General features: G+C 46.1%; 1 protein-coding gene across 1 annotated transcript in view; it reads left to right on the top strand.

The window, feature by feature from the left end:
* Nucleotides 1-27,789, top strand: part of PSMD1 (proteasome 26S subunit, non-ATPase 1) — a 288,795-nt gene that overhangs the window by 237,939 nt on the left and 23,067 nt on the right. The window contains exons 19-22 of the mRNA XM_069212857.1: nucleotides 8-110; nucleotides 15,805-15,974; nucleotides 25,484-25,576; nucleotides 25,884-25,976. Of these exons, the coding sequence (XP_069068958.1) occupies nucleotides 8-110; nucleotides 15,805-15,974; nucleotides 25,484-25,576; nucleotides 25,884-25,976 (459 nt within the window). The remainder of the gene's footprint in view (nucleotides 1-7; nucleotides 111-15,804; nucleotides 15,975-25,483; nucleotides 25,577-25,883; nucleotides 25,977-27,789) is intronic.

Genomic DNA, 27,789 nt, shown 5'->3' on the forward strand with positions numbered 1-27,789 from the left:
CTCTCAGGTTGTCCAGTTCCGGCAACTGTATTCCAAGGTTATCAACGATAAGCATGATGATGTAATGGCCAAATTTGGGGCAATCCTCGCTCAGGGCATTCTGGATGCAGGTAACCTAATTTATTATCTTGTGGATTAGCTGGACTCTTGTTCGTGAGTGGTTGATAGATGTGTTACTAACTCACATCCTCTTTAAAGGCAATGTCAGAGTTTATAATACAGGTTGTGCCTTCAGGCATTATAACGCGTTCACCTTTTCAAAATGTTGTAGAAACATGCAGGGCTTTACAAAGCAAGATTTTACTCCAGGATGTCTGATTGAGATATATATATATATATATAAAAAAAAAAAAAATATATATATATATATATATATATATATATATATATATATATACACACACATATTTTCACTGAAAAAAACAAAGGTTAAAGTAACGTTATAGTTAGGTGAATGTCAGAGACCTCGTTAACGTTTTGAACTTTAAAAAAAACAAAACACACACATAGAAATTCACCAGTTATTGTTAGCAGAGCTAACTATAATTTGTGCCCCCATGCACTGCTTATGTACCCACATGCATTACTTATGACATGTTCTATGACAACACTGATAACATCATCCAAGCTTCTTTTGCACATATTGCTTTGCAAACTAGTATGGCATTAGGCGCCCTAAAGTAAGAAGAAAATGGCTCGGAATAATATGAACCATCATCAATGCCATCATAGATACAACTCCCTTGGGTGTAGCACGTATGGATTATGTGTAAGATTGACCATATACCATACACTTTACAGGTAGTGTAGTTCATATTAATAATCAACAACGGATATATCGGGAACCCTTATTGCACACTGTGTTATACATGTCCACAACTGTTCAGTGAAAGCCAAGTTCCTCAAGACCCTCAACATCTCAAAATGAATGCCCTACTATGGACAGCTTTTATCTGTATCAGACGCTTCACATCTACGAAACCTACACTGAGAAATGAAGTTCATAGAAGTAGAAAAGTGGTTACTGTAAACTGTGTTTACTCTTTGGAGTGAGTTTACTCTGTACCGCACTGTGTGAAGACTGTGAAACGCTCATGGTTAACACACCAAAGAGTATTGAAAAGCACTGCTAAAAACAGTGTACACTCTCGGGAAAACTTGTCAGAAGAGGCCCTATTCGCTTCAAATAACTCAAGGTGTGAGGGTGCTAAAATTCATACTACCAGCAGCCTTCATATTGTGCTGAAAACTTTACAGATACACCATTTTCTAAACATAAAAAAAAGTAGTACTTAGGTTAGTACTTGGTGTATGCAGTCTACTATGTTACGTTCTAATAGTTATGCTGAGATGATTCTGTCTAATAACTCAATGCTTATTATCTACAACATAGAATCTTTCCCCTGTTGGAGACATCTTCTGCAGAACCAAAAAACCTGTGTGGAATATACTGGACGCAAGTGGCCAACTATCATCTGCACACATTTACTCATTAACACAAAGGTTTATAACGTGCTGTGAATAGTTTCACCCAGTACCTACCCTCAGGCTGCATAAAATTAGGTAGCTAACCATCACTATGTAAACTATAAAACAAACCAGCACACTCATTGGATGGGGTCACCAGTGATGTCACCAATGATTACATAAATGTCATACAATATGTCATGAGTGAGGTCATAAGCCGTGCATGGCAGTGGTACAACTTATAGTTAGCTGTGCACACGGCCACCCTTTCTGAGCCATTGTAGGCCATGGGGAGCCCATCCCTGGGTCTGAAAATTCTCAAAAAGGGAGGGGAGCGTACACCCCTTCCTCCCTGAGCCGTGAAAAGGCCCTGGGGACTCCATCCCCTAGAGGTGCTAATTTTCTGAAAGGGGAAAGGGGCCACGTGGCTTCCTTCTCTGAGCCATTATTCACCCCGGGGAGCATATTCCTTGGGCCCGACTCACTAAGCTATGTGGGGAGAGCCCACCCCCAGGACACAGTGTTTTTTACTTCCAGCAACAGCGCAGGCAGGAAAACCTGTTTGAGCTCCTGCCTGGCAAAAGCATTTTTAAATCTCCCACTATGCCACAGCAAACTTAGTCTGCACCCCTGTTGGGGAGACGGGTGAAGATCAATAATGGGAGCAGGCCATGATGTTGCTTCCGGCATTGAAATGGATGGCCCTGGCCCTCCCCCTGCCAGCAACATCCCCCACTCGCCTCCCACCGGGGAGTACTTCAGTGACTCTATAGTGTGTCTACATTTTCTCTTTACTGACATAAGTGGAATTAGGTTATAGGCTCACAGTCGTTCATATTTAGGTTTGAAAGAAAATGCCATGATACTCCTGTACTACGTATTGCTATTCACACATTTGCAGCACATCTGGAATCTGTATTTGAACAACCATTTACTGTGATTTGACAGCTGCTGTTGATAATGCAAAACTTTAATAAGGATTTTTTGAAAAATAAAAAATAATCAAAGGTTCGGGCCACTTCTTCAACTGATTCAGTTTCTATGCTAGAGCCATGGCCTACTATCAAGTTCCTAAATGTGACTTCCTCTTTATAAGAGGTCAGCATGTTAGGAAGCTGTGCTGTCCTTATCTGATACACTCTGATAATCTTTCTCTAGTCATCTCAGTGCCTGAGGCCTTTACTTCACTCAGTTCCAGATTGGCAGCGACACCTCTGGTCTGTTTCTTCCTACTCCATCCTTGGCTGAGCCACCATTTGAAACCAACCACTGTGCCACTTTCAAAGTAGATTAATCTGGTTCCTAGGAAGCCTTCTTTAGCAACATCTGTGTCGGCTGCATTGAGTTCAGCACTGGAACTGAAACAAAGGGTAAAGCGAATCTAAAACACAGCTAATCCTAATTCATTGGGTTATGGACAAGATTTGCAATGCCCTAATGTGCAACCTCTCTCCAGAAAGGCTGCTGTTCAGCAGATGGAAGACCTGTTTGGTTGTCATTCATATGTCACAGAGATGCCCCAAAAAGCGCAATACACTGAAGACAAAATTGGGTTAGCAATCTTCTGCCCCCTCTTAATATCAATTCCCAGTTGCTGTTATAGGACCTAAGAAGCGTGGAGTAAACTACCACAAAGGGTTCAGCACAAGCAGAGCAAGTAGTTTTGTGCGCTGATCAAAAATACTACTGAAAGCCTGGCAGCACCCATGCTCTCAGGCGAACCAAAAAAAAACCACCTTCATTGAAATCCTTTTGGGAAAACTACCTGCGGAGGGAATGCTACCATTTCATGATGCTATGATTGATATGGTTACCCAGGCTTGGGTTAAACACCAGTCTAAATGAGCAGTACCATCACATGCAACAAGGAAATATGGACGCGCTCCAACAGACCCATCAAATCTTGGTACACACCCCTCTCCAGGGAGTTTGGTAATGAAGCCAGGTAACATGTTACCTCTGTGTCAGTAGAAGGTGTCAAGCGACTCCGCAGCAACGTCGTCCCTGGACCGGACGTCAGCGGAGTCTATATATTTCCTCCTCCGACGCACTGACGTCAATTTTCTTCTTTTCCGTGCAACACGGATCCGGTGTAGCGGTACCTCGGGCCCTTTTGGCCTTTCTCCCGATTTTTTTTGGGGTGTATTTTTTCTTACACTTTTACAGAGTAGTGAATATGCCTTCTGGATTTAAACCCCGTGGGTCCTGTACCTGGCAAATGTGGTCACAGCTCCCCATTTGGTGTTTTTGTGGTGTCTGGGTTCTCATCACAACGCCGACGACTGTGATGCCTGCCATTAACTGAAGCCCAAATCCTTGAGGGAGCTTTGAATAAAGCTCCTGGCGGAACGGGCAGACAAGTCGTCTTCCCGGCGGTGTTGGAGTCTGTCTTCTTCTGGGATCCTGGGAGCGTTCCAGAAGTTGTTCTCGTATGGTTCTGTCGACGTCCGGTGGTTTATCGGCATCTCCAAGTAAGTTTTCCCAGATGCCGTCACACCCTTCAGCATCACCGCCCCGTGCTCTCCTTCCATGGAGTCTGCGCTTGAGTCGACCTCTTCCCTTCCAACATATCCCGGCGCTGGGGTGATTCTGGCCCAAATACGGGACTACTAATCATCCCTGCATTCCATTTTTGGGTCCTCCCCTCCCTCTGGAGTGCCTTTGGACCCTCAGGAGGTGGCGAGTGCTCTGATGGTGTCTTTGGCGGCGGTTTCAACCTCGGTGCCCGTTGAGACTCCCGAGTTGGATCAGCGCTGGTGCACAGTCTCTTGCGACCTCTGTCTCCTCCACCTGATTCTGGTGCATCGACGGCGCTGTTGGCCCACTCGACTCCGCTCGTTACTCCTATTCTGATGTCCCTGGAGTCAGACGCCGCCATTCGAATTGGATGTGGTTCCTGGTCTCAGATCCACCTTCTGAGCCTTCTGCACATCCTCGCTCCCCCTTTTACAGGTCCTCTTCCTCTGATTGGATGCTCGACTTAGCCACTGCAAGTTGCCTGGACTCCTCGCCGGCGTCCAGCCTATTCTCGTCCCCTGGATTGGCAATTGAAGCCAGTACTGCCTTCGCAGACATGTTAAGGCGGGTGGCTGCTGTTTTGACCTTGCAACTTCCAATAGTGAAGTTATCTACAGACCTGTTATTGGATTTTTCATCCGGATCAGTCTTCCACTTAACCCCTTCTGCTTTATTGCGAGGCTCTTTGGCATCCTTCTCTGTGTCTGGAACCAGCCTGTCTCTGGTCCTTCTGTGGACCGCTCTATATCCCACAGGCAGCTGCTGGCACAGGCGGATTCCTTACGCATTCACCACCACCCTACTCCTCAAAGCTTTCTGGTGCAAACTGCTTCTGGATTCTTGACGTGGTGCAGATTCCTCCTGCCCCGCCACACCGAGAGGCCAGACAGCTGGACGCTGCTGGCAGAAGTAGGTTTGCCTCCTCCCTTGCCGCCCTATGCTCCACTAACACCTCCTATGTGTTGGCGCGCTTCTCCCATGCTCTCTGGGACTCCGTGGAGCATTTATTGTTGTCTCTTCCTGAGGATTCTTGTACTGCCCTCATGCCTTTGATCTGAGATGGTCAGCAGGCTGCTCGGATCACGGTTCGCACTCGTATGGATACTACCGATTCCGTTAGTTGGCTCATGGCTGTGCCTGTTGCCATATGCTGAAAGGCTTGGTTGACACTTTCTCATTTTTTGTGCTCCTGTGCTGGATGCTCTCCTTGATACGCCATTTAATGGCAAGTCTCTTTTTGTTGCGCATGCAGATTCTGCCTTGTGCCGTTTTCGGGATTTTCATGGTGGGGACTTATGTACCGTCTTCTTCTGGATCCACTGGCCTACTCCGTTGCAAGTCTCTTTTGATTTGCCAAGTTCCTACCAGGTGTGGGTCAGGTTTCGTACCCACCCTTTACTGTTATGTGTTTCTTGCACTTATTGTAGCCCTCTGGTTTCTGGTTAGCTCGAGAGTATACGCCTTTTCTTAGCAGAAGCCTTAATCCTTGTTGAGTTTTTTGCACTTGTACGGATGGTGCTCCGCGCCCTTTTATTTCGGCGGTCTGTCACCACGCAGAGAAACAGTTCTACTTCTGAGGTATGGCCATGAGCCCTACTTATCATTTGACCATCCCCAATGATGGGTCACCTCCCCTTATTTTGGTCTTTTTATACCACGTATGGTGCTTCTCTCTTTGTTGTGCTTTCAGACAACGTTTGCCTCTTCGTTAGTTTGCCCCTAGACGGATCGCCTATTGTCCCTGTTGGTTAGAGATTGGTTTTGACATTTGCTCTTTTGAACTTTTAGGTGTAAGTATTTGCTATATTTTCCTCCTTCTTCTCACCAAATAAGGACATGTTCTTGTACTCCTTAGGGGGTGGTGGGGGCCACTTCTTTCCTAACTTATTTTCGGATTGCTGCCATTGGCGCTATCTTGCTCCTCTTCTACGGAAGGGTTTTTCCCCATCTTTTCCATTGGTTCTATATTACACCTTGCCTTTCTCTGCTTACAGGTCCATATTGGTGCCTTTTGCAGGTTCCCTTGTGTCTTCCTCCTGTCTTGTGGGGTGTAGGTGGTCTGTTACCTTGTGTTTCTTTTTTACCCCCCCCCCCAAACAAAATTCTAAATATATGAGAGAAAAAAAAACCAATAAGGGAACAGTACTATCCACTGGAAGGTCACCTTTCCACACTTCCCTTGCTTTCCATTTGTTCCCTTTCGATTCACACCTGACTATATGAACCTGTCTTGTTCCTTTCGGGTCATTCCTGAGGATTGTCGTTCCCGTGGAGTTTTGATCACAGTCTCTCTCTTTCACGCAGGATAGTGTGTGTTCTGTTGCAGTTCTCCCTCTTCCAGAGGCTGGACCTTTTCTCTTGTCTTTGTATACAAGGGAATCCCTTGTTCTTTTGTATGTTATTCTAGCGCCATGCTGTACCGTTACCTGTCGGTCCGGTAGTGTTTACAACCCTGGGTTGTGCATGCTTTCATACGACTTTCTTGGTGGACTTCCTCTTTTCTTTCATTATTCACTGTGATCGTTTGGGATGTGTGCCATCTCTTTATTACCGTTGTCGTTATTCAATCCATTGTCAATGGTTTTTTGGATGTCGTAAGGTCGATTGGCTTCCCTTTTGTGCACACCTTCAGGGGTTGTTTCCCTCCACATGTGTCTCTTGCCTGCCTGTTCACCTGTTTGCGGACACTTTCCTGCGGTTCCTCCCCAGGCATTACATCTTTTATCGCTGATGGGTGGTGCTGTCTTTCTTCTATGCACTAGGTGTTTCCCTTTTTCACCTTCCAGGGTTCTCAGGTTCCTTACTTGCCTTCCAGCCAACATCTCATCCTCTGGTTGTTCTTATCCTCTGGATTCTCCGTGCCCTCATGGCCATGGTCATACACCTTCACTCTTAGTGGTGAGGCTCTATTCTGAGTCTGTATGACATGTCTCCGTTTCCTTTGTTACTTTCCAACCCTGGTCTTCCTCTCTGGTTACCGTGGCTAGTTCGATTCCTCTTCCGTGGATTTATCCCATTCTTTGCTGTGCTTCTTTCTTCTGTTCTGCGCTTCTGTGCTACACAATTCTGTCGTCCCCTTTTCGAGTAGATGATTATTCCTCCTTCTGTTCCCATGGATGGCTGCATTTGTCGCCTCTTCATGGCTGTTTTTCATTGAAAAGAGGTTCCTTTTCCCCCTGATGTCAAGGTCATTCTTTGTATTGTGTACACACGGGGACATTAGGTTCTCTTAAACTATCTCGTTCCATTTCCACTTCAAGGGTTCTGTCTTTCGCCCTTCTCTAGTGCCATGCTTTCTTTATTGTGTACGTGGGCTCTGCTCTTTTTGCGCAGGACCTTTCTGGTCCCTACAACTCTGTTAACCCATTGGGTTCTGGAGCTATTTTTCCCTGGTTCCTCAAGGGCTACCTTTGCTGCTTGTCTTGTACACTTTTGAGTGTTCTGTTCCTTCCCTTGGTGCATCGTGGCCTTTTGCCTTAGCTTGTGTGTTCTTCGCATGTATCCTCTGCTGAGGTGCTCTCCCATTCTGCTGTCAGGTAGTTCTCCCTTGCATTTTTACTCTAGTCATTCTGTTACCCATTTTGGTCTCTGACTTCTTTTCAGTCTATTTGTTTCACGTTCTCTTTCGCGTGTTTTTCCATGTCTATCTCTCGAGGGCCATTGGGCTTGTTTTCCTTGTTTTCTAAATGCTGCTGGTTATTAGCAGCTCTGACTGCCCATATTGTCGTGGCCGCTGCCACGTTCCCTGTGGAGACCTTCCTTTCCAGTCCTGACTTGGCATATCCCCCGTTGATATGCTGGTCATTTTTTCCCTATGGATAACTTTTGTGTTCTCTTCTCATCATGTCTGTCTCATGCCTGGTTTATTTCCTCTTCGTTGCCAGATTCTTCTTTGCAAGACTGGTGTCATCCGTTCGCATCCCTCCTCCTGGATTAGGATTGCTTGGGTATCTTATTCTAAAATAAGGAATCTGTGGCTAGTTATCTCCATCAGATGGACAAGTTACTTACCTTCGGTAACGCCTTATCTGGTAGAGACACAGACTAGCAGCAGATTCCCTATCGACCTACGCATCCTTCCAGCTTGCGAACTGTGTACTCTTCAGTCTCGCTTGGGGTAATCTCTGATGTTTTCTTGTTATTGCACATCTAACGACGTGTCCTTTCCTTCCTGGTTGGCATATACACTATTTCACTGCCAGTTTCTCTGTGGCTCTGCGTTGTTGTGCAGATTCTAGTCACCAAAGAAAATGACATCAGCGTGTCAGAGGAGCGAATATATGGACTTTGCTAACGTCATATCTGAGGAAAAGGCGTCGCTGCGGAGTCGCTCGAAGCCCTCTACCGACGCACAGAGGTACTGCTGACAAAATAATTCTGGATCTAGTCTGACGCCTGGAGGAGAAATCTAAGATAAGGAATCTGCAGCTAGTCTCTGTCTCTATCAGATAAGGCATTAACGAAGGCAAGTAACTTGTCTGTTGATATATTTTGCTTGATTTGTTGGAGCAGCTAATGTACAACAAACAGAATCTGGTATGGACAGTCGGTGGCTTCAATTAAAGCACTGTTATGCGCAACAAAAAGAGAGCATGCACAGCGAATAAAAAAAAAAAAAAAAAGTAATATGGTAAAGTAGCGTTGCTTCTTCTTTTAGAAATGGCACCAACCAAAGTTCAACCTTTCCAGTAAATTACAATTTTGTTTTTTGAATAGTATGTGAATCAAATAAAATATTTTACTTTTGGTGATTTGATGTATACTTTTTTCAGCTTTTTTGTGTATTTGTTTTGAGGATCAGAAACTTAAAATCGCTAAGGCCCCAGCTAGAAAGAGGCAATGTGGGTCCACGGGAGTCAAAATCTTAAGAACCGCTGTTCTAACTAACTGGTGGTGTTGGGGTTAAGTCTCTAAGCAAGGTTATGTTATTTTCCTCCTACCCCACTGAGGAGCAAATTAAAGCAAAAAGGAGTTGGTGATGTGATATATCCCTGGCAAATCTTATTCTGTTCTGTAATAAATCAAAATAATTAAAGTTGCAAACAGAGATACCATTCAGTATGAAGCTGCCGTAGTATTTAAGTCTTCTGCCCGACTTATTCTTCAGCTATCTTGTGCCCAGCTGTTGTTACTAATTTCAGTTTCTGACTGCTCCGAATGACCTTGTTTATAAGCTAGCTGTGATATGATTCCTGTTGAACTATACATTTATTATGTACAGAGCAGCTACGGATAGCAGCCTGTAAACTGAAATGGTAAGTCATGCTCTGTGTGAGGTCTTACACTTTGATCACAGATATATTGTTTTCTCCCTAAGGTGCCTGCATCTTTGATTGCCTTGCCCTGACCTAATTTAAAGATGATTCGAGCGATAAAAAGATTTTTTTGACAAAATACTTTTTTTTCTACTTTTTCAATTCTCTTCTTATGATTCTCCGCACCCACATTAGTGACTTCGTACTTGAATCTATTTACTACTATTTGTTTGGGGCTTTGGGGTTCATTTTGTAGGGCGACTCGATCCAGTGAAGAATTGTCAGTTCTGTGTAGGCAAAAAAAGGATAAGCAGCGTTTCCTTTCTCGACTCAGATTTTTTATATTATATCAGCGGCTAGTTCGCATCTCGGTCACCAGGCGTTTACCTGCAACTACAACAGTTTGGGGGCTATTCCACACCCCGAGCATTTAATAGAAGTGATCGCTTCAGAGAACTGTTCATTGCCTGGCTTTGGTTGTCATGGTCGTAACATGCGTACAAGGATCAGTCTTCGGGTTTTTTCATTGTTCGACTTCAAGCATCAATGTCAACTCACTAGGAGCACCCTGTAAACCTGCAGTGTCTGTGCACAAACACGAGAGTGGACTTTGCTTCCATTTTGTTCAGCGGACACTAGACTCCTTTTCATTTACAGCACTAGCGGCTACTGTGTCTTCTGTCCAGACCGAATGAGCCCATCCTGACGTGTCACTGTAGGCTTGATGTCCTTGGTGTTGCCGCGTGACTGGGAAAGAACGCGTTAATGTTGTTTTCATCCTTGAGGAGCGTTGGCCAGGGGTCCTGGTGCTGGGCTTCATCATTTCCTCATCTGCGTCATTACTGAAATGGAGCCTCATTATCTTGTATTTTCGTTTCTCAGCCCAGTTTACAGACACTCCTTTCCTTGCAAGTCCTTCCTCAGCTCTGCAGTGCGTTAGGGTCAAGCAGGAGACTAATCCCACGTTGGGATGCTTATGAAATGCTCTGCAGTGGAGACGAGTTGCTGATTGCATTCTAATGTCATTAGCCTGCCTGTACCAGGCCTTGTTGGCGGTAATGGACCTGCCTGGTGCCCTCTTCAACTCCATCTGCTGTGAGAGGTCCAGACGCTGTCGCCTCGCCATCAGATTAACACTTAGGTCTTCTGTCAAGTGACTGATCATTCTGTGCCATGGCAGCTGCTACTCAGATGCCCTCCTTTGGTGGTCTGTGGTTCCAGTGTCCTACTGAATGTTCTTTGAAACAAATACCACCACACACTCGAAAGTCCTTAGTCAGAGGAGAAACCAAATGTAATTTCATTGGATTTTCTAGTGTTTACTTTTTCTCAGAAGTTTTTTATTTATCTAAACAGTACCAAACTGCAATACATGAAATCAAATGGGGACTACAGAGTGCAAATACAGACCATATAAATGTATTTCTGCTGCAAGATATTATCTTTAGGACTACAAGGATTGTAGCACTCTGAAAGAGAAGCAGAATTAAATTAAAGAAAGGAAACCCTGGCTAAACTGGTGCATTTTTCATACTTAGTGTGGTTTGTTTAGTGATTGGGGACGTAATTAATCGCAATAATGAGGGCTAGGGACTACAGAATACAGTGGGAAAGTTGGACCCACAAGGTTTGGGATGATGTAGGACAGTTCATAGTGATGGCACATACTTTTCTTTGACCATGCATACCTTCTGTAGACCTCTAGTGATCAGGTGTTGGACATACAGCGTATTCCAGTTAACTCGTGATGGTTGGTCACGGGCTCACTCGTTAATTTGTGCAGGTGTCCCGGTGGCTCATGAAGGTTCCAAAGGGGATATCAAGCTTTCCCCAAATGGGCCTTTCAGAGTCTCTCCAGGCAGACTGGAATAGAGACATTATCGGCCCATCTAATAAATGTAAATCATTCTCTACAGGTATAGTAGGAGACATTCGCATTTTTGCAGCTAATTAGAATGGTTTTGCACACGAGCGGAAGCGTCATATTTAATGAGTGAATATCTCCTTCACATTTGAGATTTGTTTCTTAGCGACCTGTTATTAGGTACGGAAACTCCTCATTTGGTTGGATTTGGAGAACTTATTTAATATAATTAAAGACACTCTCCTAGAAGACCTTTAGAAGTGGGTAAGAAAATAACTTGTGTGGAAGATCACCTATAATATTAGAGCTGTAATTTGTTCTCTTAATTTCAGTTAGTGTAGTCGTTGTGGGGTCCAGAAGGTCCTACGTCATATGAATTTGGCTTGTGCCAGGGATGGTATAACATTCTGTTTGAAAGGTTTGCTTCAGACCTTCATTCAGTTGATGTGAGTGTTTCCTAGGCAAAAGTATTTATTCATGTGGTAGCTGGTGAAGAGTTTCATAAACTTAGAGCATAGGAGGGAGTATGTTTTGAAGGGTATTCAACCATCTTTGTTAAGTTTGAAAATTTGTTGGGGGGTGGATGGATCTCTCTCTAGAATAGATGTATTTTCTGACAGAAAAACTAACATTGATTGGCCTGTGGATTTGCAATTTCTCTCTGGAGGACCCAGGGATGATCTGTGTCCGCTATTGATAAACATGTTGACGAGTTCTTTATTTTCCTTTCATTTTCTTCACAACCCTTCGATTATTTTTCATTTCTGGATTGCGCTGCAACCTTTTTGGCGGATCCAGAATATAATGCGTTGCAGTTTCTGCATCTTGCTTTATGAAACCTCCACTCCCTTCTCCGTAGCCTTATTAACCAGACTTTATCAACAGGTACACAGACTCCCCTTACAGTGTACCAAAGTGTTAGCATTTACTCAGCCTTCAGCATCTCGACTTCAGCATTGCTATTATTATTGAAGGCATTTGATTCTATCAATGTTTGATCTCACGCAATTCCTTTCCATTTGGACCACCAGCAGCCAATGTCAGACTCATCCATATCATTTCAAACACATCTTACTAGATTAAGCGCTTTGAAGCTGATATTTCACTCCAGTCCAGCACCCTCATTCTCTGTCCCTCAGTTGTTTCCAGCTTGCTCTCACTAAACCATCAATACTACTGTCCCTGCAAAAATTGCGCGTTTCTAAAAATCCATCACGAGTGGGCACCATTTGAGCTTGCTACACTTAAGCTTAACAGTCCGAACTAAATAAAAGAACCTTACCAGCTTTCTCAAAAAGACCAAATATTTGACAAGGTTGGGTAACCCGCAGCTTACTTAAGAAACTGGATCAGCATAGTCTCTGAATTTTATTGCATGTTCACTTTATTTAACCAAGATGAATGGGTCCATGGCAGATTCTGTGGGGATCTAATGCTCATTGACCTTTCCGTACTCATTTCCTCCCATTTCGTTAATGTGAACTGTTGTACGTTAAATCTGTCCTCGCGTAGAGAGCATGTAGTTTTAGTGTTCCCCGCTTGGGACAGACGCTCTTGCTGCCAGGCCTTATAGAGCTCCTTTGTGTCCGTCCTTTGCCTGTTCTGGTGCTTTCCAGAATGATGTGTGTTCTGAAGCCAAGTCTTCAGCAAAAAAGCACCATATTAGTTTGATGCATAAATTGAAATGTTTGCACAACTGTCAAACATGTGATATCTTTAGGCGGGGACATTATAAGCCTATACTAATTAGGTCTTCCTTGGCAGTGCAGCTCTCCATAGACCTGTTGTTACCATTTCTTCAACCTATACAAAGCCTTAGCACTTGCTCCGCCCTGAGTGGTTCTTTCTCGCCTCATGCTGTTGACTGTTTAATAGCTCATTCCACATCCTCTGAAATGTTAGCTTTGTAATACAGGATGCAATTCTGTATCTCACAAGTACACTTAATAATGATGTATTCAATTATGTATGCCACAATTGTATTATATACAGAAATCAGTCATTTTTGTTAGGTCGAGCGTACAAGCGTTCTGATGTGTTGTAATTTAGCTTTTAACCACACCCACCGCACACTCATCACTCGTTCATGGGCTTGCCTTACAAAAATCTTTTGTTGCCATTGGTAAATGCTTTGTTTCTCCCTCTTTGGGGCAGTTTTGTTACTGCCTTTGCCATCAACTCTGTTGCATGGATAATTACACGTTTGCTAATACGTTTGACTGCGAGCAAACTTCTTTTCCCTTTTGTGGCTCTCCTTCACGCTCATGGCGGCCGTGGCACTTTGAATCGGTTTGCTTATGTCAACTGTTTTACTTTTCATTTTCAATTTATGTGGCAAGAAAGTCCAGTTAGGAATTTACAACGCTAATCGCTCTAACTCCAGCAAACTTGAGACCCATTGCATTGCAAGTTTTTGTTTTGTTTGTTTCTTCACTGCCACAGGCTTTAACGTTTAAATTAGAACTCCTTGCAATACCGTCTTGGCTTCTGGGACACTCAGTCCACCTTCAAATACAAACCCCCAAATCCACCTCCCTTTCGGAATCTGCTTCTACTAGGTGGCTCACACACTTCTTCCGAGTCCCAGCTTTTAGCACTCTATATAAAATGGACGCCTCTATTTTGTTCACTTTAAAGAGCTGGGCATAATGTGCTGACTTCCGATGGGTTCTTCTTCACCTATATGGAGCTCAGAAAATAGGCGAAACCGACGTCTCGGGCCGAGCCGTTATGCATGCACATACCTCATAGGTAGTGGACTGTTGAAGCCGCAATGGCACCGCTTAGCAGTTCCACCTTTAGGGAAGTCTCAGAGGTGTGTGTCAAGAGAGAACTGGATGTAAAAACATTACTGCAGGTAATCAATCAATCACAATATTTATAAAGCGTGCTACGTACCCGTTAGGGTTTCAAGGCGCTGAGTGGAGGGGGGGGCTGCTATTGGTCGAAGAGCCAGGTCTTAAGGAGTCTCCTGAAGGTGAGAAGGTCCTGGGTCTGGCGCAGGGGGGTCGGGATGGAGTTCCAGGTTTTGGCGGCGAGGTAGGAGAAGGATCTGCCGCCGGAAGTCTTGCGTTGGAAGTGGGGAACGATGGCGAGGGAGAGGTTGGCAGATCGGAGTTGGCGGGAGGGGACGTAGAAGTTGAGTCTGTTCAGGTAGGCGGGTCCGGCGTTGTGGAGTGCCTTGTGCACGTGGGTGAGGAGCTTAAAGGTAATCCTCTTGTCCACGGGGAGCCAGTGGAGGTCCTTCAGGTGGTGGGAGATGTGGCATCGGCGGGGTACGTCGAGGACCAAGCGGGCGGAGGCGTTTTGGATGCGTTGGAGTAGTTGTATGTCTTTTGCTGGGATGCCTGTGTAGAGTGCGTTGCCGTAGTCAAGTCTGCTACTGACGAGGGCCTGGGTCACTGTTTTTCTGGTTTCCGTCGGGATACATTTGTAGATTCTACGGAGCATGCGGAGGGTGTTGTAGCAGGAGGAGGAAACTGTGTTGACCTGTTTGTTCATGGTGAGGGCAGAGTCGAGGATGAAGCGGAGGTTGCGTGCGTGGTTGGCTGGTGTTGGGGGGGGGGGTCCCAGCGCGGTGGGCCACCAGGAGTCGGCCGAGGGGGTGCGTCTGAGGATGAGGACCTCCGTCTTGTCGAAGTTCAATCACCTTCCAGTTGTGAGACTCATGCAAGAAGCATCATTAGCACATTGTTTCAGTAGAGAGGAAATTATTGTTATTGTTTTTGTATTTATGGAAAGATTGTTTCATATTGGATAAATGTTAAAGGACGGGGGGGGGGCAACCTTCACAATTGATACACTCTAGGGGAGGGATCTGCTACTTCTAATATCTTGTGACTGGGTCTGTCTAAGGTCACACACTAGGACTGAGCTGCAGACTAGTACTGATGACCAGCATGCATCATAACTGAGCAATTAATCCAGAACTATGTCAGTTCACCTCAGAGCTCAGCATAGAGCTAAAGCGAGTTTTAAACAGCAGAGCCACTGACACGTGATGTCTGGGACAACACACCAAACTGTAGCCGAAGACCACGCGAACATGACTGTAGAGACCAGACTTGAGCAATAGCCAGGCACCAGTAGAAATAGTTGGCCCCGGAGCTGGAATACAGACTAGTAGGACTAGTGTGATCTGATAAGTATCCTCTGTTATTCCTTTTGGCAAACGTGTGGTTGGTGCTACAAATCACCCACACGTAAGACCCCGAGACATATGAGAGCTTTGTCAGTTCCTACCAATGGAAGAATGTGGGCCACACTGCACATACTATTTCAAGCTCTCAGCTGCTGAGGCGTTGGGAAGTTAATTTCCTAATTCTTTCATAATCAGGTTTGTCATTTCTGCTTGGTCGTACTACTGTATTTTGCTCAATTAAACGATTAGCAATTTCTGCTGTGTATTACAATGAGCGAAAACGTTTTTGGCCCAGTTTGTGTCCTCTTCAGCTAGAGATCCATCAGGTACATACAACAGCTTCCTGCCCCTTGGACCAGTGGCAAGCCAGATGTTGTCACTGGCCGCGCCTGACAGCTGTTTGGAGGGGTCGATGCGACCTCTGTGCTCACTTCACGAAGGGAGAAAAGATATTGTGCTTTGAGTTACATTATCGTTAATGCATGAGTGAGCTTGTGTAAAGTTGTTAAATTGATTAAAAACATATTAAAATCATTGGTTTATTCTTCTTTTTTTAACAGGAGGCCACAATGTGACGATCTCCCTGCAGTCGCGGACTGGGCACACACACATGCCATCAGTGGTCGGCGTCCTGGTGTTCACTCAGTTCTGGTTCTGGTTCCCGCTCTCGCACTTCCTTTCACTGGCATTCACTCCAACCTGTGTCATTGGCCTGAATAAAGATCTCAAGGTAAGTGCGGGGGTATCATGGGCTGGGCCAGCCGGAGGACCACGTCTGTGCAAAGCAGACTTGTCACAAGAGTCTCCTGGTACATGGTACTGAGATGGCGACAGTGACACGTAAGAGAAACTCATACTTCACTTTACATGCCGCCGGGGTAGGAGTGATGAGCATAGCCATGCAGAGGAGAGATCAAGTTGCGTAGCAGTGTGCGAGTACGTGGTCATTTTCATCCTAAGGGATTCCTAGCAGAAAATAACATCCCTTCTGTGCTAGAACAGGTTGAGGCACCTTATTTTTTTAAGGATTTGTTTTATTATCCATTTCTGATGTTGTTCTTGTAGCAAAGTATTTTCTAAGAAACACCTCAAAAGGAACTGTTATTGATCCCTTTGGAGGCGTTGTTCATTCTACACCAGGGATCTGGCCCTACTACAGAAGTCCGGTAGGTTGCTGGGAGAACCTAAGCCTAGTTGCAGGGATGACCCATGGCATAGTTAACCCGCTCACTTGCTTGGAAGGTTGGACAGTGTATTCCTCATTCGTTCCCTCCTCTTAAGGTGCACTGTCAGATGGCAAACCCAAACCATACAGCTTTTAAGCTTCTGAAATATCCATTAGACTCCAAAATCGGTCCTACCTGAAGTTAGTTTCTCACAGCCCCTGTTTTCCCCTAGTGTTTGCTCTTTGGCGGACACTGGTGCCGAAGAGTGAACTCCGGCCTGACTTCTTGACTTTGGGCATCATTCAGACCGTAAGCAGAGCAGCATCTGATATGGTACCCTGGATTCGGCCAACATCCTTTGCTCTCTTGGCACATCCTCAGATCTGTTGCCACTGAGGAAAGCACTGCCCTGATTAGCGAGCATTCTGCTTCGTGTTAAAATCTGCCCACTTTTTTTTTTTTTAAATCATTCGGAATGTTACGAGGTTCTGAGGCGTGATTGTGTTTACCCCTGCTTATGTTTTTCAGGATCCCTACGCACATGAGCACCTGGGTGGTCTGCCTTTTTGATATTGTGTACCGTGGCATGATGAGTCCCTGCGCACTGAGATCAGCTGCCAGACTAGGGTCCCGCCTCCTTACGGAAACACCAGGGTAGGCGCAGACACCCTCTCCGTCATGGGAAGGGTGTTTTAGAATATCAGGTCCCACGTGGAGTATTGACTTGTGGCCAGTCTGTGAGTGAGACATGCCAGGTTGCACTCAGGACTCTGATCTGTGGCATCCCAATTAAGTTTGGAATGCCATTGGCTCTTTCAGCCGAGCCCTTGAGACCCAGGAGGTTCATAGAGATTAATGTGCATGCACTGATATGCAACCGGAAGCTGCACACAACCACGTCTTTGCCCCGATACAGTGGCCATTGTGGCTGCTTCTTTGCAGTAGCTCAGATAGAGACTTCCAAACTGGACAGAAATAGTGGAAAGTTCTCTTTGGTTTAATTTTTTTGTGCTTATTGCTCCTAGGTGAGTGAGGGGACGAGCTTCTCTGGCAGCCCAGAGCCCAAAAAAAAAAATCAACAGCTAAAAATAATCCTTCCCTCCCATCCTTTACCAGCAGCAGTCACATGGATGGTGAGCCCTCCTACATCAAGCAGCAGTGCGTCCATGCGCAAGCTCGTCCTAAACATGGACCCTGATGCTAGCTAGCGAGATAAGCTCGGGTTCAAGCTAACCTGACTTCTTTTTATGGGTATCAGGCATATTTTTTGTAGTTCTATACATTAGAGTTTTTTGTCAAAATCTTATGCAAGGTATATTATTTATCGGACTCTGTATCGGAGTTGAGAGACTTTGACTGATTTTGTTTTTCCTATTTTGGGCGCTCTGCTACATTTTTATCCATTTCAGAGAGAGATGAGCTTAAAATCAGGTTTGCGGAGGTGCTGGGTAATTGAGTCAATGCCTTTGAGTTGAGTTTGAGGACTTTATTTTATATCTGAATTGACAATGTTTTAGAGGTGCATCAGTTTCATTGATATTTGCAATCAATGTTACATTGCAAAGCAATCTACAGGATACACATGGGTTGCCGGTTGTAACCCTCTTCTAGTCATCCCAACTTCACAAATCTTCCAATCCTGTGTTACCAGCCTCTCCATACAGACTTTTGTATCCCAGGACCAGCTCCAAATTGCAGTCCTCCTTCCACGCCTTGTCTCGTAGCGCCTTCTTCCCATAGCTTCCATGTACTCCCAGTGACTGACTGCTTCTTGTTCACTTTCTGCACCAGCTTCATCACCTGCCTTCATGAGCCCTTCTGCTTAGCTTTCCTGCATCCCCATCACCTGCAGTAATAACACATTCACCCATCGTCACACTGTCCACCTCCATCCGCTATACATCCTTTCCACTCACTAGCAGCCATTGTCAGCCTCCATACCAGCTTACATGTGCCAAATAACATATTTAGGACATGCCCCATGAACGCCCACTCCCCATACCATCAACCTCCATGTACTCCCATTCATGTGACCTTTCTACCACTACCAGCCTCCCTGCATCTTCCCATCTCTTTTGAATTTCTCCCATCTTTTGGAGCATGAGCGAAGGGTCATTTTGCTTCACGGAGAAGGGTGCGTGCTAGCTTACCTTTAAAATACTCTGAGTTAAGTATGCGTTTAAAATGCTGTATGCAGGTGTTGTTTATGGTATAGCATGAACCTTCAGGTATCCAACAATTAGTCCTGGGTGATTTTAGGACTATCCCATCTTAAGAGAGGGCATTTGTGAGATGACCGTGCCTCCATCCATCTGGCACAACACCCTCTACTCCCTGCAGATTAAAATATTGTCTCACCTTTCCATGTGTGCTTTAAAATAATGCATTACTTAATAATAGGTGCTGTGCCTTTTATCATTACCTGTGCAGGTATAAACCTCTAGCTGTCTCTTTTATGGAAAGGATAAAAGAGCACACCAACTCAAATTTTTCCAATAAATTCTTTGTATTCATGTTTCCAGATGTATAAGGGAAAAAACATCAAAAAGTACCGAAGAAAGTGGTGGCAGTAAATGGCCTTTCTTGTAATGTCGGCAAGCATTACAACAAATTTCCATCCAGTGTTCTTTAAAGCTTGTGTGCAGTAGATATGGCTTCATAGTTTCATCTCCGTTGCCTGAGGGTCTCTGTATTCAACTTTATGGCAGACAGGGACATTATGCAGAACATCCCTTCTGTTCCCCGTTGTCTGTAGAGTTTCTGCTCCCAGCTATCTAGGAACTTTCACTCTTGCCCACTGTACATACCAAGGCTAGGAATACTTCCACATTTCTCTTTGCCTGTGCGCCTGCCAACTCCCCGAATTTGTAGCATTTTGGGGATAGGATTAATTGTACATCCCACTGTCTTGGAGATATTGGCCAGCACTCCACACTGAATCGTGACTCAAGGTCATAGAGGCCTCTTAAATCTGAGACCCTGGGCCAGATGTCTGTAAGTATTGCCAGTGTCTGCACTGTACTTCCATGAGTGTCAGTAAGACTGGCATTGTCATTTGCACAGTGTTAGGTGTACTGCAAGATAGAACACCTCGTGTTGGGTGGTGCATGGAATGAAGCCACATAGAACACAATTTGTGATGAGTCATAAATGGCCCACTAAATTATTCATTAGGTAGACTGCAGTTTTAGTTTGGTTCCACTGTCGCATGAAGATGTGCATCGCTTAGGTTCTGCTGTTGCAATTATCTTGTCTCAAAGGGAAGAGCCGTAATTGTTACATGGGTAGCAGCTTATTCAGTCCTGGCACCGTCTCACACTGTCACAAATGGTTTTGCAGTTGTTCAGGGCAGACTCACAGATTGTTATACTTAATAATAAATAGGAGGCACGCAGAGTTTGAGTGCCATGGCATTAACAGGAAGACCATAAACCCACTGCAAAGGGTAATATTCCTTGTTGCTGCAGCACCTTTATCCTCTTAAGCGCATGCATTTCGCTAAGCGAGACGCTTTAGTAATTTAAAAAGGGCTCGGAGCCCTGTCCACGTCACGTTAGTGTCAGTCGTTGGCTTGCCTGTTAGAATGTGCTTGATTTCATTAGTGGAAGGCATGCACATGTCATGCAGAAGACACGGCTGGCATCTTCCGGGAGGAGCACTCCCAGGAAAAGCCAGAACAGCAGGAGGCCTTTTCCATTCAGAACTCTGATGTCCAGTTGGATATCGAAAGTCACGAGATTACATTGGTGCAACCCGAGTGTGTTGTGGTCCCTCTTGCCTCCTCTAAAACTTCCAAAAGGCCACTTACGGAGGTCACCGGACTGGCACTGCCAACATGCCATGGCTGGCTCTGAAAAACAGGCTCAGATGTACCCCCTTCCAGCTCGTTGCCGAAAATTGCCAAGGCCAAGTCATCGTCTTCAGAATAGACCTCAACATCTTCAGTCTGAGACAGCGTGGTAATTTCTGTTCGATCCTCAGCACCGACCACTTCGGCACTGACCCAGCCAAGCTCCACCTCTGCTCGGTACCGATAAAAGGGCACCACCCAAAAAGCTTGGTCTCGAAAACCAGGGATTCAACCTCTTCGTAGCCAAAAGGCTCCAGCCATTCTTTTCCCACACCATCTCCTGTTAACCAGTTTTGGAGACCATGGATGGTCGTCTGCACCGCCTCCACATCCAGGAGGGTACAGGGCACATCATTGCTTCCCCTCGTTACCTTCAAGCAGAAACCATCTTTTCAGGAGGCTCTGGACACACCACCCCCTTCCAAAGAAGACCAAAGACACTGCTACCACTGTTCACAAGCCTTTTCCTCTTCCTCCGCCCTCCTCCCCTCCTCATTTGCCTGCCTCTCCTACTGCAGAAGATTTAATGCCACAGGGTTCCCTGTTATTCACTGGGGGAAATTTGGATGGGACTCAGCAGGACCCTAATCCATGTGACACATATGACCCTGATGATCGCCACAGTTCCGGACTTACACTCTGCACTTCCCTCACCGCCAGAGGATTCTACATCCTACCAGCAGGTAATTGCTCGAGCAGCCACCATCCACAATGTAAAGTTTCACAGGGACCTCATTGAACAGGACTTTCTTATAGATACCCTAACGTCCACACATAGGGATATCCAGTTCCTCCCCATGCTCCGTGGCATGCTTCAACATGAAGACACCATTTTAAGGAACCAATCCGCTCTAGAGTTATCACCCCTAGAGTTGACAAAAAATATAAAGATACTCCCTCTGATCCACCATATGTCACCATATAACACAGGTCCTATCAAATTGTATTGTGGCCACTACCACATGTAAATGGGCCAAGAGTCACGCCACAGGAGAGTCTCCTCCCCAGATAAGGAGAGCTAAACGATTGACGCCGCAGGTAAAAGGATGACTATGCAAGCACCCAATCAATGGTGCCTCACCAACTCAAAAGCCTTACTTGTGAGATATGCTCGGGCTCACTAGGATGAGATGGAGGAGCTCCTTCAATGTCTTCCAGATGAGCAACGTAAAAGGAGACTATGGATTAGCACAGAAGGGCAGACAATCAGTAATAACTCCATCAGATGTTCCCTGGTTGACACGGACACTGTTGCACGTGGTATCAATACTAGCGTCCTAGTAAGGAGACACACCTGACATAGATGCTCAGGCTTTAAACCTGAGGTACAACAACTGGTACTAAATATGCCCTTCGATAAGGAGCATCTTTTTGGCCCTCAAGTGGACTCCATCTTTCAGAAACTGAAAAAAGACATGGATACTGCAAAGGCAATGGGTGCTTTACAGTCTCTCTCCCAAAGAGGTACTTCTTGTCGCCCCACATTCAGAGGTGGTTACAAACCAACAACCTCAGAGGCATCCACATCTCAGGCCAGAGAGCCTTCCAGTTTATACTCATGAGGCTTCTATAGAGGTAACAACACACGAGGTAGAGGTGAGAGCGCCACCACTCACACCACTACATCAACATCTAAACACTGACTATCTACATCTCCGCACGCCACACCTGTGGGGGGACGCCTTCAGAATTTCCATACACAATGGGTCAACATCACTTCACACCAGTGGGTCCTCGCCAATATCCAACATGGCTACTGTCTGGAGCTCATTACTACTCCTCCAAAGATTCCCCGCGCTCACAGGCTCTCTCAAAAACACTTTCTTCTCAAACAAAAGGTACAATCCCTTCTTCTCAAAGGAGCCATCGAGCCAGTTCCACTATAATACCAAGGAACAGGAGTATACGCTGTGTACTTCCTCATTCCCAAAAATGACAGCTCTCTTAGACCCGTTCTGGACCGAAGGCCTTTATACCACTACATTATTTCTGAACATTTTCATATGATCACTCTTGGAGAAGTTATCCCCCTTTTACAGCAGGACGACTTCATGACCTCCCTTGATCTCTAGGACGCCTATTTCCATATCCTCCACCCCCCCTCCACACCGTAAATATATCAGATTTGTGATTGCGGAAAAATCCTACCAGTTCAAGGTTCTTCCTTTTGGGATCACCACAGCTCCTAGGGTCTTCACAAAGTGCTTAGCAGTAGTAGCAGCACATCTCAGGAGACAAAACATAGACGTATTCCCTTACCTAGACGACTGGCTCATCATAGCCAGCACATTGTCACAATGCCAACGCCACACTCGGTTGACAGTGGACCTTCTGAACAACTTAGGTTTCACACTCCTCAAACGTACTCAAATCCCACCTTCAACCTCTCCAGATCAAATCAAATCATTAACATTTATAAAGCGCGCTACTCACCCGTGCGGGTCTCAAGGCGCTAGGGAAAAAAGGGGGGGGGGTTATCGCTGTTCGAACAGCCAGGTCTTTAGGAGTCTCCGGAAAGCGGAGTGGTCCTGGGTGGTCCTGAGGCTGGTGGGGAGGGAGTTCCAGGTCATGGCCGCCAGGAAGGAGAAAGATCTCCCACCTGCCGTGGAGTGGCGGATGCGAGGGACAGCAGCGAGTGCGAGGCCAGAGGAGCGGAGGAGGCGGGTGGGGACGTAGAAGCTGAGGCGTCTGTTGAGGTATTCCGGTCCCTTGTCGTAGAGGGCTTTGTGTGCGTGGGTGAGAAGTCGGAAGGTGATCCTTTTGCTGACAGGGAGCCAATGCAGGTGTCTCAGGTGTGCGGAGATGTGGCTGCTGCGGGGTATGTCGAGGATGAGGCGGGCCGAGGCGTTTTGAATCTAGGAGCTATACTCAATGCAGAATTGATGATTGTGTACCCAATCTGACTCCTGTTAACAACTTTCAGTCTTTCCTCCCTCCGTTTCGAGAGAACTCATCATACACAGTCAGGACTGTGATACACCTGTTAGGGATGATGGCCTCCTGCATTGCCATCATTCCCCATGCCAGACTTCACATGCGTCCTCTAAAGCAATGTCTGTCTCGTAAGTGGACTCAATCACAGGGTCATTGGGAAGATCTAGTGTTAGACCGCCATACTTACCGCTCTGTGCAATGGTGGAACACCACCAACCTGTTGAAAGGGCAGCCTTTTCTAGACCCTGTGCCTCAGATCAGTCTGACAAAGACGTCTCGCACACAGGCTGCACACTCACCTTCGAGACCTATGAGTACAGTGCCAATGGAGTCCTCATCAATCTTTACACACAAACCGCCTAGAGCTTCAGGCAGTATTTTTAGCCCTGAAAGCATTCCTTCATCACCTCTCACACAAAGTTGTCCTAGTCCGCACAGACAATATAACAGCGATGTACTACCTTCAGGAACAGGAGGGACAGGGTCACTCCAATTGTCACAACTCTCTCAGTATGGAAATGGGCTCTCCACCATTACATTCACTCAGTAACAGAGTATGTCCCAGGATTGGACAACGACTTTGCAGACCTGCTAGGCAGGATTCAACAAGTCCATGAACGGGGACTCTACCCGGAAGTCCTTCAAAAATACTTCTGGAAGTGGGGAACACCTCAAATAAATCTTTTTATCACAGCAGAAAACACAGAATGCCAAAACTTTGCCTCCAGGTACCCACATCCTCTATTCAAGGGCAATTCTCTATGGATGAACTGGTCAGGGATATTTCCTACGCTTTTCCACCTCTCCCTCTCATTCCATTTCTAGTTTGACGGCTCAGTCAAACATCTCTCAACATGATCCTTGTAGCTCCAACATGGGCATGCCAGCCCTGTTTCACCACACTACGGGCCTTCTCAGTAGTCCCCCACGAGAAGCTTCCCAATAGGCTGGTTCTTCCCACTAAAAACCAAGGTCAGGTCAGGCACCCAAGCACCCCAAATCTCTCAACCTTGCAATACCTTCCAAATTCGTAGGGACAGGGTGGTTATTCGCACTAATCAAAAGTTCCTCCCTAAAGCATTCTCGCAATTTCATATTAATCAATCCTTTGAGTTAACAGGCTTCTTTCCGTAACCCGACTCAGTTTCCGAAAGAGCCATTCACACTTTAGACGTTAAACGAGCATTCATGTTCTACATTGACAGAACGAAAGACTTTAGGAAGGCCAAACAGCTCTTGGCTTCTCACTACCTCATAAAAGCCATCCAATATCCAAGAACGGATGTGATGGATAGTAAAATGTATTCATACATGTTATGCTAAAGCAAAAAGACAACTTCCTGTTACTCCCAGAGCACAATCTATCAGAAAGAAGAGTTCTACGATGGCTTTCCGTGGATATATACCCATATCTGGCATTTGTAAGGCAGCTACATGGTCTACACCACATACATTTACAAAACACTATTGTGTAGGGTACTTGCACACCAGCTAATGTAGGCCAAGCAGTACTAAGAATACTTTTCCAGAGAACTGCAACTCCCACAGGCTAGCACCGCTTTCATGTAGGGATTGCATTACAGTCTATGCACAGCATGTGTATCTACAGCCACACATGAAATCAAAGGAAAAATGTTACTTACACAGTAAGCATCTGTTCGTGGCATGTACTGCTGTAGATTCACATGCACCCCCCTTCCTCCCCGGACGCCTGTGGCCGTTTCAGTTACATCATACTTTGTATATAGTTGTACATATGTAGTTACATTTGCATGGACATCTTTCTTTATACTTCCTCTACACTCCGTTTGTCACCCGCCTGCGGGAAAACAATCTAATAAAGGAGTTGATGCCCATGCACAGTAATCACCAAGAAGGAGTCACTCGATCCCATGACTCGAGAGTGCCTCTTCGAAGAAAACAACTTGCAACACTCTGAACCCAACACTACATGGCAGGAGTATGAAGAGCATGTGAAACTACATGCCATGAACAGATGCTTACTTGGTAAGTAACATTTTGCTTAACCCTGACTTTGCTTTCTAAAAAAAAAAAACTCTGTTGGTATTGGAGCCCATGGTAGGGACTCTGTCCTGAACAAGTGCATTGTTCATCTTTAGGATCTGACTCCAGTTTAGGCACAAAGAGGCTACACTATGGACTTGACCGCCAACCTCCATAAGAGGCTGATACCACATGCAGCCTCAAGTGTAAAACTACAACAAACCTTGTACAGTGAACCTTGAGCCCAACGTTTTTAACCACAACCTTAATAACATTCTCTTGCAGATGCCGAAGGTTCAGTACAAATCCAACTGCAAACCGTCCACGTTTGCATACCCAGCGCCCCTGGAAGTCCCGAAGGAGAAAGAGAAGGAAAAGGTTGGTTGGTTTAAATAACAGCACGTTGGAGTGGTGGGTTTTAGGCTGTGCAGTCTTTGCAGAGTTAAAGTCTGTAACATAATTGGATAGAAAGCAAATGTAAAGTGAGACATGTGTCAAGTTGCTGTATGTTGACTATTGCGCCTTCGAGGACCAATGATCTGGTGCCTCCTGTCCAAGTTCAGCTTAGCGTGTTTATGAATGAAGCAGGCTGTGTGTTTGCTTCTGGATATTTTACCCAGCCTTGTGGAGAAATGAAACAAAATCTGTGGTGATCAAAGTTTAATCCGCTTTCTCTTGTGCTTAGGTGTCCACAGCTGTGCTGTCCATCACTGCAAAGGCCAAGAAGAAGGAGAAGGAGAAAGAAAAAGAGAAGAAGGAGGAGGAAAAGATGGAAGTGGTGAGTAATGAGACAGACTCTTCTTGGTGGAGAGAATGGGCTGAGTGCCAGTCCCATGGACCTCATTCTAATGAATGCCTCTGTCCTGTAAATACCAGTTCGATGGCATCTGTCGCTGTAGATACGCATGTTCTGCAATAGCTCGCCATCTGGTGTTGGGCCGGAGTGTTACAAGTTGTTTTTCTTCGAAGAAGTCTTTCGAGTCACGGGACCGAGTGACTCCTCCTTTTGTCTCCATTGCGCATGGGCGTCGACTCCATCTTCGATTGTTTTTTTTCCGCCATCGGGTTCGGACGTGTTCCTGTCGCTCCGAGTTTCGGAACGGAAGATTAGCTAATTTCGGAAGATTTTCGTCGGTATTGTTGCGTTCGGGATCGGCGTACTTAGATTCCACACCGCATCGAAGATCGAAGAGCTCCGGTGCCCTTCGGGGTAGTTTTTCGATCCTCCGTCGGGGCCTGGTCGGCCCGACCGCGTGCTGAAGAACGCCGATGGAACGGACCCCGTTCCGTTTCTGCCCCAAATGCCACAATAAATACCCCTACACAGACCAACACTTGGTCTGCAACCTGTGCCTGTCACCTGAGCACAGCGAAGACACCTGCGAGGCCTGTCGTGCGTTCCGGTCCCGAAAAACACTCCGAGACCGTCGAGCCAGAAGACTGCAGATGGCGTCCGCACCGACAGCCCAACGGGAGTTCGAGGAACAGGAGGAGGAAGGTACCTTCTCGATCCAAGACTCAGACTCCGAAGGATTCGACGATACACAAACCGTGAGTAAGACGTCGAAATCCACTCAGAGGAACATTTACAAGGCCCAGGGGACGCCACTGCCACCAGGCCATGGCTCGACCCATAAATTCGGTGACCGACCGTCGGCACCGAAAAAGGCCCAAACAGTGCCGAGATCGTCCGACTCCGGTCGAGACACCGGCACGCAGCCTTCTCGGGACCGAGAAAGTGCTGGAGACAAGCCTCGACACCGAGATGCCGGTGTGGACACGGCTCGACGCCGAGACAGCGGCACCGAAACAGATCGACGCCGAGAGGTTTCGGCCCCGAAAAAGAAAAAAGTCACCTCGGAGCCGAAAAAACACGCAGACAGGGTTTCGATGCCGAAACAAACTGCAAGCGACCCAGCTTCAGGCTCTTATACAGAAGAGCACTCGCTAACCTCCCAAATGCAAAAGCATAGGTTTGAGGAAGAGCTACAAGCAACTGATGTGGACCATACGCAAAAGCGTATATTCATACAGCAGGGGACAGGAAAAATAAGCACCCTTCCCCCCATTAGGAGAAAGAGAAGGTTGGAGTTCCAGACGGAACAGACACCACAACCAAAAGTGGTGAAAAGAGTTACCCCACCACCCTCTCCTCCGCCCGTGATTAACGTCTCACCAGCACAAACTCCATCACACTCCCCAGCTCACACCACCATGAGCCAGGGTGACCAAGATCAGGACGCATGGGACCTATACGACGCCTCAGTGTCAGATAACAGTCCGGAGGCATACCCTACAAAGCCATCTCCACCAGAAGACAGCACCACGTATTCTCAAGTGGTGGCTAGAGCAGCACAATTTCACAACGTAAGCCTCCACTCAGAACAGGTCGAGGATGATTTCTTATTCAACACACTCTCCTCCACCCACAGCTCATACCAAAGCCTGCCTATGCTCCCTGGTATGCTCCGGCACGCAAAAGACATCTTTAAGGAGCCGGTCAAAAGTAGGGCAATCACACCAAGGGTGGAAAAAAAGTATAAGGCGCCTCCTACAGACCCGGCTTTCATCACTACACAGCTGCCACCAGA

This window comes from Pleurodeles waltl, chromosome 11, assembly GCF_031143425.1.
Source record: "Pleurodeles waltl isolate 20211129_DDA chromosome 11, aPleWal1.hap1.20221129, whole genome shotgun sequence".
Lineage (NCBI taxonomy): Eukaryota > Metazoa > Chordata > Amphibia > Caudata > Salamandridae > Pleurodeles > Pleurodeles waltl.